Source organism: Heterocephalus glaber, unplaced genomic scaffold (genome assembly GCF_053883595.1).
Source record: "Heterocephalus glaber isolate CG9 unplaced genomic scaffold, H.glaber_assembly_v1.0 deba00001744, whole genome shotgun sequence".
Classification (NCBI taxonomy): Eukaryota; Metazoa; Chordata; class Mammalia; order Rodentia; family Bathyergidae; genus Heterocephalus; species Heterocephalus glaber.
The window spans coordinates 3,940,658-3,954,640 of record NW_028258450.1 but is presented as its reverse complement, the minus strand read 5'-3'; the positions used below and the strand labels follow the sequence as shown (position 1 = coordinate 3,954,640).

Sequence of the window (13,983 nt, the reverse complement as noted above, 5' to 3'; positions counted from 1 at the left end):
TAGGCATGCACTACCATCCCCAGGCAAGAATTTCCTTCTTTTTAAAATTTCCATTTTACACTATTTTAGCCACATTTCTTAATTTTAATATGTTGTATTCTTGCTTTGTTCCTTTCAATATTTTCTTTTCTTTTCTTTCTTTCTTTCTTTCTTTCTTTCTTTCTTTTTTTGGTACTGGGGATCGAACTCACAACCTTGCCCTTTCAGGTGCGGTGCCACTGAGCTAAATCCCCAGCTCTAATTTTAATTATTTTCTAACTTCAGTATTTTCTCTTGTGATTTGGCACATTGATTGCTGAAGAGTATAGTGTTTAATTTCTACGTATTTTTTTCCTCTTGATTTCTTGTTTGTTTGTTGTTTGGTACTGGGGATCGAACTTGAGTCCTTGCACTTGCGGGGCAGGCAGTGGAATCACTGAGCTAAATCCCCGGCCCTGTTTGTTTGTTTTTGAGACAAGATCTTGCTTTGTAGTTCAGGCTGGTCCTGAACTCACTACTTACCCCAAGCTAACCTCGAACTTGCAGTGATCCTCCTGCCTCTGCCTCTGGAGTGCTGGGATTACAGGCATGCACCACCACACCTGGCCTATTGATTTCTAATCTAAGTCTAACATGGTCAGAGAATATACTTTGTTTGACTTCAATCCTATGTTTCCTGGTCTAGGATGTGTTCTGTCCTGGAGAATGTCCCCTGTGTCCTCAAGAGGCTGTGCATTCTCCTGACGTGGATGTGCTCTGGAGATGTCACTTAGATCTACTTGGTTATAGTCCTGCTCAAGTGTTGTCTTTCCCAGTTCATCTTCTCCCTAACTGTCCTATCCATAAGTGACTCTATTCTTTTTTTTAAAATTTTTTCGCAGTGCTGGGGCTTGAACTCAGACCCTTGCTCATGCTAGGTGAGATCTTTACCACTCAGCTAGATCTCCAGCCCTTGAATTCTTTATTTGGTCCTGCAATTCTGTGAGGTTTTTCTTCATATATTTTTGGGTTCTGTTCATAGGTGTATATATGTTTATAATTTTAGGTCTTTTTGTTGGCTTGACTTTTTATTATAAGATGCCCCTCTCTAGTAATATTTTTTGTTTTAAGATCTAATTTGTCTAATATTAATATAGCCATTCCATCTCTTTTATGTTTGTTGTTGGTATGGTATATGTTTTTCTGTTCTTTAGTTTTCAATATATATGTCCTTAAAGTGTGTCTCCTATATACAGTGTTAGTTGGATTAAATCTGACAAACTGCCTTTTGATTCAGTTGTTTAATCAATTCACATTTAATGTTATTATCAATAACATGGATAATATGGCGTGGTTGAATTTACATCTAGTATTTTGCTTTTTATTCTCTATGTGTCTCATATCTTTATATCTTTTTTTCCCTTCTGCTCATCTTTTCCATTAAATATTTTCTGGTGTAACATTTTAATTCCACTAACTACTTTTTAAACCTTGTCTTAGTTATTTCTTAGTGCTTGCTCTAAGTCTCACAGTATACATTTTATCAGGACCTTTTCAGATGTCTACTAACTTAAGTACAGAAACATTACTCCTATCTAACTCTGTTTCATCTAGTGCATTTTTGGTACTGTTATTGTTCTATTGGTGGTAGATAGATAGGTCAGTAGTCAGGCATACTCTGAATTACATGTTTCATAATTCTTACTTTATATACTTGGCTGTCATGTTTTTAAAAGCTGAGAGAATAAAAAGAAAGCAAGTATTATTTATAGAGTTTGTTATATTAACCTTCCATTAAATAACTCTTGATCTCTTCATTTATTCTTGTGGATCTGAGTTACCATCAAGTATTATTTCTTTATTCCTGTACAGCTTTACTCCTTTGTATTGTTATCATATATTTCTAGATGTTATAAGCCTATAATACATGTTTTATGCAGTTGGTTTTTAAGAAAAGAAACAGGCAGTTATACTGCTTTTTTAAATTACACAATTACCTTTACCAACACTCTATTTTTTTCTATGTAGATTCATATTACTATCTTCTGTCACTTGCTTTCACCCTGAAGAACTGTCTTTCGTGGTTTTGTTATTTTTTTTCAAAAGATACAAAACTTTTTTTAAATTAAAAAACAGCAGGGTGGGGGATTTAGCTCAGTGGCTCCACCACCTGCCCCTCAAGTACAACAACCCGAGTTCCATCCCCAGTACAAAAAAAAACCACAGCAAAAGTCTCCTGAAAAAAACCAACAACCAGGCAGTCACAAGACCCACCTGTCTCTTGTATCTATCATAGTTACTATGTACAATATTATAAAAAGTCTCAGACAGTACAAACAAGGGCCGCTGTCCCTGGTCCTCTAATGTAGACCCATCCCAGGAAATGACACAGAATTATCGCACCATATTGAAAACAAAACTCATCAAAAGAGGGTCATGTCTCCTCCTGTGGGCCTCCAGTCACAGACGGGGCTGGCATGGTGGCGGCATCATCACCATGAGGGAAGAGGGGGACCCCTCTGAGAGTACTTTTATTTTTTTGTTTGTTTTGTGGGGGTTTTTTGGTACCGGGGATTGAACTCGGGACTTTGTGCTTGCTCGGCAGGCACCAGAACCACTGAGCTAAATCCCCAGCCCAAAGTGCTTTTATTTTTAAAAGATAGCTTTAATTAGTCATCCATATCATATACAAAATATCCCTTTAAAATATATAATTCAGTCATTTTCTTAGTATGTATACACTGAGCTGTACAACATCACCACAATACATTTTCAGACATTTTCTTCAACCCAAAATGAAACTCCTTTGTTACCAGTCACTCCTTTCCTGCCCTCTTGCCCAGTCCTAGGCAGTACCCATATACTTCCTGTCTATATATTTGGCTATTCTGGATATTTCATATATATGGAATCATAGCTCTTTGTGTCTGGCTTCTTTCACTCAGTACTGTACCATGGCTTTAGATTTCACCTCTGTTGCACTATGTATCTGGTTTCTTTCTTTCCATGGGTGAATAATATTCCACTTGTGTTTCTTGTAAGCAAAGTTTGCTAGCAACAAATTTTCTCAATTTTTTAAAACATGGGAATGTTTTCATTTGACCATTTTTTAAAGTTCACTTGCCAGATATGAGACTTGGCTAACACTTTTAGCACATTGAGTATGTTATCCCACTGTCTCTGACCACCATTGTTTCTGGTGAGAAGTCAGCTATTAATCTTATCTGGTTCTCTTGTATGTGATGAGATTTTTGGTGTTTTCACATTTTGCTTTTGACATTTTTATCTTTGATTTTTCAACATCTTCCTTGAATGTGGATTTCCTTGTGTTTATCTTAGAGTTCATCGAGCTTCTTAAGTTTTATATTTTTTTTTATCAAATTTTGGAGGGTTTGAGCTATTTTTTTCTTTAAGTATTTTTCTGTCCCTTCATCCTCTCCATCCAGTACTCCCACTGTTATCACTTCTCAGCCTTTTGGCTAAGATCAAGTGCAGTGTTCCCATTGTATGTGTTTGCAGTACATAATGGCTTCCCACATTTCTCTGAGGATCTCTTCACTTTTATTCATTCTTCTCTGTTCTTCAGATTTCATAATCTCTACTGATCTGTCTTCAAATGTGCTGATTCTTTTTCCTTCTGTCAACTCCGACCTTTTGAGTTCCATTTTGCCTATTGGACTTTTTATCCCCAGAAGAAAACCTGCCAATCTACCTTCCTCAAAATATTTGAAGCATGGGCACTGGAGGCCAAGGGAGCTCCTGTCTGGGCCACACCTCCCTGCAGTGGAACCCTGAGGGTGACACCTCAGGACATGGACAGGATAGGATAGGAAGCTAGTCATGGTTCAGATGCTACACATTCTTGTTCTTCCCAAGACTATCAATTTTTTCCCATAAATATTTCTCCTAATACTGTATCCCCATAGGACAATTTCCAGAGACCTTAACTTATTATTTTATTTGTTTGTTTGTTTATTTATTTGTTTATTTATTTGACTTTTTTGAGACAGGATCTTGCTGCGTAGTCCAGGCTGGCCTCGAACTTGCATCAATCCTCTGGCCTCAGCCTCCGGAGTGCTGGAATTACGGGCGTGTGCTACCACACCCAGCTTATTATTTTAATACCTATGTGTAATTTTCATCCATTAGTTTGTTTGCTAAGTGCCTTTCTCTGCCTTTTCAGAAGTCCTTCCACTTCCCATGGGACCTTAAAGGCCTGTTTTCAGCTGTGTCCACAAGGGCAGGCAGGGCCACATCCAGTCAATCTTCTTGAGGCTTTTCACTGTGTTTTCTAGATCAAGTGGATGGCTCTTTTAGCATCTGTGTGGTGAAGGACGATTCTAAGATCAGCATTGAACCGTGAGTTGGAACACACTTAGAACATGAGGGTCCTTCTGAGTGAGGTTGCTTTTACCCCCTGGGGTTCCAGCATCACTTTTTCCCAGGGGCTCCTTCTTCACGGGGAGGGCAGGTCTAGCTGCAGAGGCTCCCTGGGGAGAAGCAGTGGATTCCTTCCAATGTATGTAGCACGTCTTGTCAGTATTCCTTCTGTCGAGACAGACTGTTGGGCACATGGGGCAGACGCCCTGTACCTTGGGATTCTAGGCAGAATGCCGATGGCGTAGTAGAGGACCTCAGAGTATCTGTGGAATGTAGCTGGGCAGATGTGACGAGGTAGCAGCATGTACCTCCTTGTCCTAGCAAGGCACCCCAGGTGAGAAATCTGGGCACGAAGAAAAACAGAAGGGAAGAAGGAAGTGTCCCTGAAGAGCTTTCCGAAGCGCCTGGTAGTAATCAGGGTGATGAGTAGCTGCTGTGTCTGAGACATGGCAGTGGGTTTGCACAGAACAGGCTGTGGCTGACAACAGGCAGGGCACACAGCGCATCTCTGCTCTGTTTCCCTCTTAGTCATCTTTGCGTGTCTTGTTTCAGACACATCAACATAGGAAGCCGCTTTCAGGCTGAAATCCCAGAGCTGCAGGAAAGGTCGCTGGCCAGGGCTGATGAGCACGTGGCCTCTATGGTCTGGAAGCCGTGGGGAGATGTGATGACCAACCCAGAGACACAGGACAGAGGTGGCCGGGCTCTGGGGTCAAGCTCCCAAGGCCTCTCCTCCCCCTGGGGATGGGGAGTGGAGAGGGCTGGCTTCTCCTGTGCTGCGTTCTCTGCCCATCTCGCCCAGGGCAGCTGGCCAGGCCTTCCAGAGCCAGTGCTGGGGCGGGGCCTCAACTGGCCTTCCATCCCGCCGCTTCCCCTGTCTGCACTTGATGGAGATGTGTGGAGAGGGGAGGTGACAAGGAGCCTCCCTGTGTGGTTGAGGGAGGTTTCCTCCTTGGCACGTGCTCACTCCCTTGTATCTCTTCTTCCCCACACTTGCTGGGAACCACAGTGACAGAGCTCTGCAATGTGGCGTGTTCCAGCGTGATGCCAGGAGGGGGCACCAACCTGGAGCTCGCCCTGCACTGCCTGCACGAGGCCCAGGGTAGCATTCAGGTGAGGCAGCAGGGACACCCTGCTCCCCTGGGGCCAAGGTTACAGGTGCACACAGCCTGCCACGGGCTTGGGGGAGCCTGCCAGTCCCTCCGCGGTGGCTCTGACATGCTGGTCACTGATCCCAAGAAGAGTCAGGGCCTGGGGAGGGGAGCTCAGTAGACCTGGCTCGGGCTCCCCTGAGCTTGTTTAAGAAGCCTCATCTCCTGATGAAAAGGCCATGGAAAAAACCCTGTCGCGACGTAAATGCCACTGCTTGCACGCCCACCCTTGGAATTCTGGGGGTTAGGAATGTCCAGCTCTGAGTAGCAGGAGCGGAAGAGTGCCATTGTCTGTGCTGGCTGTTAAGTTAGGCCACCTGCTCACTGAGTGATGCCCACGGATACCTGCAGTATTGTAGGCTCAGGGGCCAGGATGGCTCAGCACTCTGTTGCCACTGTCTTAGTGGCTTCATACTTTTTTTTTTGGTACCGGGGATCAAACTCGGGTCCTTGCGCTTGCGCAGCAGGCAGCGAAACCACTGAGCTAAATCCCCGGCTGCTTCATACTTTTTAGAGGTCCCTGTTTCTATTTTGCACTGGATCCCAAAATTACATGTGTGGTCCTCAGTGGGGTTACAGTGGGGGTTGAGACTAAATCCTTGCCTGCATGGGGTTTATATTTTAGGGGAGTCAAAACAGGAAATACATTTTTTAAGCTTATTAGCTAACAGTGAGTGCTATGGAAAAAGTAAATGGGGTACTGAGCTAGAGTGCTCCTCCAAACCCCAGTCCCCAGTGGAATAGATGCTTTTGCCAGAGTAAATGAATACACAGTTTCTTTCATCAAGGATGTCATCTCTCCATGGCAAGGATAACAACTACTCAGCAGTGTGCTTAATGCCATTGTCACCCACCTGGCCGTGGTCCAGGCACTGACCCCTTGAGTAGCCAGGAGTCAGAACTGTAGGGCTGGCTATGAGTGGTTTTCAGATGAACCAGAGAATGGAGGTGATCCTGCGCCTCACCTCCTCTCCTTTCAGGTGGCCTTGGAGACACTGCTAATCCGAGGAGCCCGGAAGCCTTGGACACACCCGCTGGCCGACTACCGCTACACAGGTGACTAGACAGAGGCTGCTGGGATGTGTGGCCCTGGCTCAGGCCCCTTCAACAAGACAGGTGGTTGGGGGCTCTGCCTCTGCCTCTTGGAGTCCTCTTCAACCCTTTGTCTGCCTTGCCGGAAGGGCCTGTCCTGTGGTAACTGAGCAGGCACCTGTTCCTGCTCATTGGAGTCTCCCTTCCCCCTGACCAGCGGTTCCCATAGGGCTGTGTCCGGCCAGGGGACAGGACAGGCGCTGTCAGCTCAGGTTCCACACCGGAGCTCACCAGCCCCAGACTGAGCCTTGGGACCCTCAGCCGCCACAGCTGTGCAGCAGGAACACTGTGACCTTGCAGGGCTTTTGTGAGGACTGTACGAGGCTGGCAGGCGACTCGTTCTTAGTGATGCCAGCTTTCACAAGGAGGGCGGCCTGCATTTCAGGGATGCCTGTGGTCCCACAAGGAGCAATATCCTCCTCTTGGCTGTGTCCTCTTGACAGGTTCAGACATCTGGACCCCCATGGAGAAGAGGCTCTTTAAGAAGGCATTCTGTGCCCACAAGAAGGACTTCTACCTAATACACAAGATGGTAAGGCAGCGAGGGGAGGCAGATAGGGTGCCCGTCACACAGCTACAACAGAGGAAGGGAAGGGCCCTTGGCGCCCAGGACCCCGCCTCCATGCCTGTGGCCACAGTCCACTCAGACTGTCCGAAAGCCAAACACAGAACCAAAGTCCTCCTTGCCCCTGCCACTCCCTACTTCTGACTGAGGAGCTGTGGAAACTCCCTGGCGAGCTTACAGGCATTTCCTGTCTGTCCAGATGTACACACACGTATGCTCATACTTAAAAAGCATGAGCTCTTACTGAATATAAGATTCTGCCGCTTCTGTCTCTTTTTTAAACTTGAGGTACACGAAACTGCACATAATCAAAGTACAAGATTTGGTAAGTTGACATGTTCATACACCTGGGAAACCACCATGACCAAGATAATGAACAGATCTATGGCCCCTCAAGTTTCCTTCCAGCCCTGGAACCCACCACCCAGGCCACTCCCTGTCAATAAATTCATCTGCACTTCTAGAGCCTTGCATCAGTGGAATAGTCACAGAGCACATGCTCTGCTTTGTCCAGCTTCCTGAATTCCACACAGTTGAGGTTCGTCCTTGTTGCACATATTAACAGTTCACCCCTTTTTACTGCTGAATTTTACCATGCCATGGATGGCATGGTTATACCACAGTTTGTTTTTGGTTTTTTTGTTTTTGTTTTTTGCAGTACCAGGGATTGACTCAGGACCTTGTGCTTGCAAGGCAGCTGCAGTGCCACTGAGCTAAATCCCCGGCCCCTTCCACAGTTTGTTTAATTCTTCATTAATTGATGGACATTTGAGTAGTTTCCAATTGGAGGCTATGATAAAGCAGTTGTGAGCATTCATGTGTGAGTCCACTTTCAGAGTTTACTGTGTCTTGTCAGCTGATACCTAGCCTAGTGTTTTGCTCACCATTTTTTACCCCATACCAGGGATTGAACCCAGGGGCTTCACCCTGAGCTCCATTCCACCCTTTTTTTAAATACATTTTAAATTTTGAGATAGGGCCTCAATAAATTGATAAATTGTTTAGGCTGGGCTTGAACTTGCCGTCCTCCTTCTTAAAGCTTCCACAGTGTAGGGATTACAGGCCTTCGCTACCACACCTGGCCAGAGAGCATTCAGCTTTTCTTAGTCCCCACTAGTAAACGTGTGGCTATTGGCCTGAGGTTGCGGTGAGCATCATACGTGTCTCTCCATAGGAAAGAACTCCTGGGCTGGATTGCTGCTCTCAGTGTGCTGGGCCTAGGTTTGGTGGCTACTGTGGCTTCACTTTGGAAGCCCTTGTCACCTGGGAGGACACTCTGGCCCCTGCCTCTGAAGCGAAGGGAGCAGAGGTGTTGTGGAAAGGCTTTCAGCAGGTGCTGGCTGGCAGGGATAGGATCAGCTTTCGGGGCCTGCAAGGCGCTGCCTACAGTGTGGTTCCGTTTTCTTCCACTAGATCAAGACAAAGACAGTGGCACAATGTGTTGAGTACTATTATGTTTGGAAAAAAATGATCAAGTTTGACTGTGGCCGAGCTCCTGGGCTAGAAAAGAGGGTCAAGAGAGAGCTGGATGGAGTGGAAATGACAGAAGAAAAGGTAGAGGCCTAGCGGGGGAGGCCTAGCGGGCACCCCTGATTCAATACCCACTGCGGTCACAGCTGGAGGGAGGGAGGTGGTCCTGAGGGAGGGTCTCCCTGCTGACCTGTGCCTGCCTCACAGGACTGCAAGGTCAGTGCCCGTGTTTCATTTCCACTTCCTCTGCAGGTCACCTGCAGCCCTCAGGAGAGACGCAACCACAGCCCAACTCCCGAGTTAAAGATAAAGACCAAGAGTTACAGGAGGGAGTCCATCCTCAACTCCAGCCCAAGTGCAGGCCCCAAGCGGACCCCCGAGCCGCCAGGAAGCGTGGAGAGCCAGGGCGTTTTTCCATGCAGAGAATGTGACAGGTACATGGCCTGTCCCTGGGATGCTCACACCTCCCTGGCCTCTGCCTCCCCACCCTGACCCCAAGTTCTCTGGCACCTGCTCAGGGTGTTCGACAAGATCAAGAGCCGGAATGCCCATATGAAGCGACACCGCCTTCAGGAGCATGCAGAGCCCATCCTCAGGGTGAAGTGGCCGGCGAAGCCCTTTCTGCTGAAGGAGGAGGAGGAGGAGGAGGAGCTGGGCACTGACATCAGCCCCCTGCAGTGGTGACTCCGTGGGGCCTGCAGCCCTGCTCTGCCTTCCTGTCTGCTATCGGCCAGCTTCCCTAGCGAACATGTGGTCACTCAGCCACAGACAGCTGCTGATTCCCTGGCCAGTGGGGCTAGATGTTCCATTCTCTTGAGGTTAAGAGGCTCTCCTCTTCCTCCAGTCCCGTACTGCCTAAAGCAGGGAGGCCTGGGGAGATGAAAGGGTGGGGGGTCTATGTAACTCTTAAGTCTGAGCCTCCAGCTTGGGTTCCTTGCCTTGGTTAGCTAAGGCCAGGATGCAGAAGATCAGTGGGAAGGTGTCCTGAGACTCCAGTGTGCTGGGGCCCTGCCTCCAGGCAGGGATCTCTACTTTCCAGATTCATCCCTCTACTTGCAAGGACTTGTACATTGTTAGGTCTGGTTTTGTACATATCTGTGTGAAAACCTTATTAAATTGGGTTCTTGAGCAGCTGTCTTCTTGCTTCCCGGCCTGTGGATCCCACAGAGGTTCTGAACTGCAGCCACCTGCCAGGGCCAGAAGGTGAGTCTGCTGCTGCCTGCCCAGAGGGCGGGTCCATGGGGCATTCATCCAGCACACCTTCACTCAGCACCTGCTGTGTGCGTGCCAGACAGTTCCCACCCACACAGCAGGGACATGGCAAAGCAAGAGGGGCATGGCCCTTTCCTCACAGAGCTCCGTTTTTAGGAGTGGGAAGGCAGTAGTAATAAGCAAGCAAAGAAAGTGATTTCACATCGTGATGGGGTGTGTTTTGGGCCAGTGTAACGGAAGAGTCAGGGTAGGTTTGAGCCATCAGCATATCAGGGCTCAGCCCTGAAGGGAAGGACCTCTGTGGCAGGTGACTGTACCCAGGCTGCCGCAGAGACAAGAACAGCCACCTCCACATGCCCCAGCCTGCAGAGGGGCAGGAAGAGTGTGGCATCCTCTCCTGTGCCCCTTTTGAAGAGTCAGGGAGACCTGAAGCAGCCCCCAGTAGGCTGTCCCTTGGGCCTCACTGGCCAGGATGGCAGTCTGAGCTCGGCTCTATGTTGTCCCGGCAGTGGGAAGGAAATGGCCAGTTGTCCTGGTGCCTCAAGATCTGTCTCCAGGACCCAAGAAAATGAGTGTGTCCCCTCAAGTTTGTTGCCACGTAAGCAAAGCTGGAATCCCTTTAGCCAGGAAAACAAGAAGAAACACCAATGATGGCCCCTGGGTAGGGCAGACCACTGTGTTGGCTATAAGCAAAATGAAGAAAATAAAAAGGGGCCAAGTCCCAGCAAGTGACCAGGAGGTAACAGAGGTTAGGTGGACAGCCAGGGGAGGGTGGGATCTGGCCTGGCAAAGCCCAGACTGCTGTGGGAAACTAGCAGAGGCAGTTAGGGAAGTGACCTCCGAGGCGCCTGTTCACACAGGCAGAGAGCTGCAGGGGACAAAATCGAAAGCCCAGAGTAGCCAAAAAGCTCCATGGTGAGGTGACAGTGGCTTGGACTGGAGTGGCAGCAGAGGGCCAAAAGCACAGGACTTTGGAATGTGTTCTCAGAGTCCCCAGGCTTGTTCGTGGTCACACAGGAAGCAGGGGGCGGTAAGTAAAAGCTCAGGGTTGGCATGGCAGGTTTGGGACCCGAGCAGCTGCAGAGATGCTGTCAACTCGGGCAATACGAGAGGACTGATTGCTCCACGCCACGGCGGGATCATGTACATACATATGTGTGTGTGCTGTGTTCTGAAGGACTGGTAGGGCGAGCAGAGTGGATGGCACTGTCAGAAGGGCCACATTTCAGCTAAGTCGTGATGTTTGGGAGGGAGAGAAAGAGGCAGCAGTGTGAAGCCACTGGGGCACGCTGGTTAAGGGAAAGGACTCAGGTACCCCATGAACCTGAATTTGTGCCCTGGCCCCTCTTTCATCATTGCAAGTCGCTTTCCTGTGTGAACCTCAGTTTTCTCCATCTGTAAAATGGGATGGAGAAACGAGAAAATGTAAATTAAGTACCGGGCAGATTCACTGTATGAGCGAAACACTACTACTTAAGATGCAGTTCATTGCTGCCACTGGCTATTGCTTGGGTCCCACCGCAATGACCAAACTCTGGAAATGAGACTGGCTTAAGGGTTAGGGAGATATTAGTTACCTGTTGCTTTGTAACAAATTACCCTCAAATTTAACAAGTTAAAACAAACGGAAGGGCCAGGGATTTAGCTGAGTGGTTCCGGCACCTGCCTCCCAAGCACAAGGACCCGAGTTCAATCCCTGGTACCAAAAAAAAAAAAAACCACCCAAAAAACAGAAGCTTTTATGATAGCACCACTTTGACAGACCAGGAACTGAAACTGCCTGTGGCAATGCAGACTCCCCCACCTGCCTCTGGTCGGAGTACAGTGGCAACCACAGGCGGTAGGTCAGGAAGTGTCTAGTGTAAGATGAGAGTTGGCTAAGGTTTCTTCAGGGTTACCCTGCCCGGCCAGCACCCACCTCAGATAACAGCGTTTCCTTAAACAGCAGTCTCGACTGTCTAGTTCCTAATCATCTGTGGTTCTGTAAAGACAAAAACACAGATTCCGGTACCCCTACCACATATGCAGAATTGGAACCATAAGGGTAGGGCCCTGGAACCTGATTTTATGTAAAGAAGCCTTTTAAAATACTTTAAGATTTGCAGAGGTTTGCAAAGATAGTACGGGGAAAAAACAAACCCATAGATAGTGCACCTGGTTTGCCCATCATGAACATCTTGGATTAGCATGGTGTGTTTGTTACAACTCACAAACATTATTAACTAAAGTCCTTGTTTAACTTAGATTTCCTTCCGTTTTACCTAGTTTCCTTCTCTGCTAGACTCCCGCTATCACCAACACCACAATGCATTTAGCAGGCACATCCCCTCAGGCTCCTATTGCTGTCAGTTTCTCAGATTTCTCTTGTTCTCATGACTTGACTGATTTGAGGAGAACTGGTCAGATATTTTAGAGAATGTGCAATTGAGATTTACCTGTTTTTCTCATGATTAAACTGGTAAGAAAACACAGAAGTGCCATTCTGGTCACATCTTAAAGTTACATGCTATCAGCGTGACTTACCATTGTTTTGTTTGTCACTAGTAGTCTAGGCTGGGCTTGAGCTCACTATGCAACCCAGCTAGCCTCAAACTGGCAGTGAGCCTCCTGGCTCTGCCTCCTAGGTGTTGGGATTACAAGCATGCAGGGCTGATTTATCATTGTTGATGTTATCCTCAGTTGGCTGGGTGACCATGTTTGTCAGGCTTCTCCCCTGTAAACAAGCCTTCCCATCCTCCTCCCGTATTGTAGTTTTTGGAAGGAAGTCAGTATACGCGTCCACACTTAAAGAATGGCGGGTAGGGCCAGGAATTTAGCTCAGTGGTTCCGGCGCCTGCCTCACAAGCACAAGGTCCCGAGTTCAATCCCCAGTACGAAAAAAAAAAGAATGCCAGGTAGTGCTGGTCCGGGATAGCACAGGACTGTAATCCCAAATACTTGGGAAGCTGCAATAGGAGGAAAGGAAGTTTGAGCCCAGCCTGGGAAACTTACAGAGAGTCTGTCTCAAAAATTTTAAATGAATAAAGGATTGGGATGCAGCTCAGTGGTAGAGTGCTGCTGGGTTCCAAATCCAGTACCCCTCCCCACCCAGCAAAAGGGGGTGAGTGGACTTATGCTCCACTTTCTTGAGGGTAGAGTATCTACAAAAGTTATCTGAAATTCTTCTGTACAGACTGTCTTTTCTCCCCTCTCTATTATTTGCTCAATATATGTAGTTGTTCATTTATATCAGCCTGAGTTTATGCATACTTTATGTTTGGGGTTATAATCCAATACTTTATTTTGTTGCTCAATTTGTTCCAGCCTTGGCCACTGGGAGCTCTTTCTGTTTGTTTGTTTTTGGTACCAGGGATTGAACTCTGGGCCTGGGGCTTGCAAGACAGGCGCCAGAACCACTGAGCTAAATCCCCAGCCCTGGGAGCTCTTTCTGTTGGCTACTCTGTCCCTTCAACATGCCCACATCATTCTGTGTGTGTTGTTTGTGTTTCTGAATCCCCAGCCCCCCGCCCAAGATGCTCCAGGCTCTTACATCATTTCCTACACAGACCTACAACCAGCCACTTCTCTTAGGAACCCTGGTTCCTTTTACTGGAGAGTGGTATTAAAAAACAGTCTTGGGCTGGGGATTTAGCTCAGTGGTGCCGCTGCCTGCCTCACAAGCGCAAGGTCCTGAGTTCGATCCCAGGTACCAAAAAACAAAAACAAAACCCAAAACCGATCTGGTCACTAGGTGATGAGAAAACTCAATTTTTTTTGTACCGGGGATCGAACTCCGGACCTTGCGCTTGCGAGGCAGGTGCCGGAACCACTGAGCTAAATCCCCTATCCGAAACTGAATTTTTAACACAGTGTATCCAGCCATGTTTTGTGAAACTAGAGTTAGAGAGTTCCTGCTCTAAGTTTTTTTCAACCAGCGCTTAATAGAGTTCTGTTCTAAATTTTTTCAAATTTAGTTTTTCACTCCCCAAACCAGTTTTAGCACCGATCGGCAGAGGGCGCAAGAAGAACATTTTCCTTTTCATCACAGGCCTTTCCTAGAGAAGAAAACAAAATACCAAACGCGGAGGCGGGACTAAACTGCACTCGAGAACTGTCAAAGCCGGGCGTGGGCCGGGAGCTATCACGTGAGCATCAGTGGTCAGCTGACCAGTCCAA

General features: G+C 47.5%; 1 protein-coding gene across 17 annotated transcripts in view; it reads left to right on the top strand.

Moving 5' to 3' along the window:
* Znf541 (zinc finger protein 541) overlaps positions 1-9,744 on the top strand; it is a 44,945-nt gene extending 35,201 nt beyond the window's left edge. For all 17 annotated transcript variants that reach the window (XM_087200533.1, XM_087200530.1, XM_087200527.1 and 14 more), the window contains 8 exons: positions 4,254-4,317; positions 4,891-5,033; positions 5,348-5,451; positions 6,470-6,545; positions 7,025-7,113; positions 8,560-8,700; positions 8,869-9,050; positions 9,135-9,744. In XM_087200533.1, coding sequence (XP_087056659.1) covers positions 4,254-4,317; positions 4,891-5,033; positions 5,348-5,451; positions 6,470-6,545; positions 7,025-7,113; positions 8,560-8,700; positions 8,869-9,050; positions 9,135-9,300 — 965 coding nt within the window. In that variant the 3' untranslated portion in view covers positions 9,301-9,744. The remainder of the gene's footprint in view (positions 1-4,253; positions 4,318-4,890; positions 5,034-5,347; positions 5,452-6,469; positions 6,546-7,024; positions 7,114-8,559; positions 8,701-8,868; positions 9,051-9,134) is intronic.
* The last annotated feature ends 4,239 nt before the right edge of the window (positions 9,745-13,983 follow it).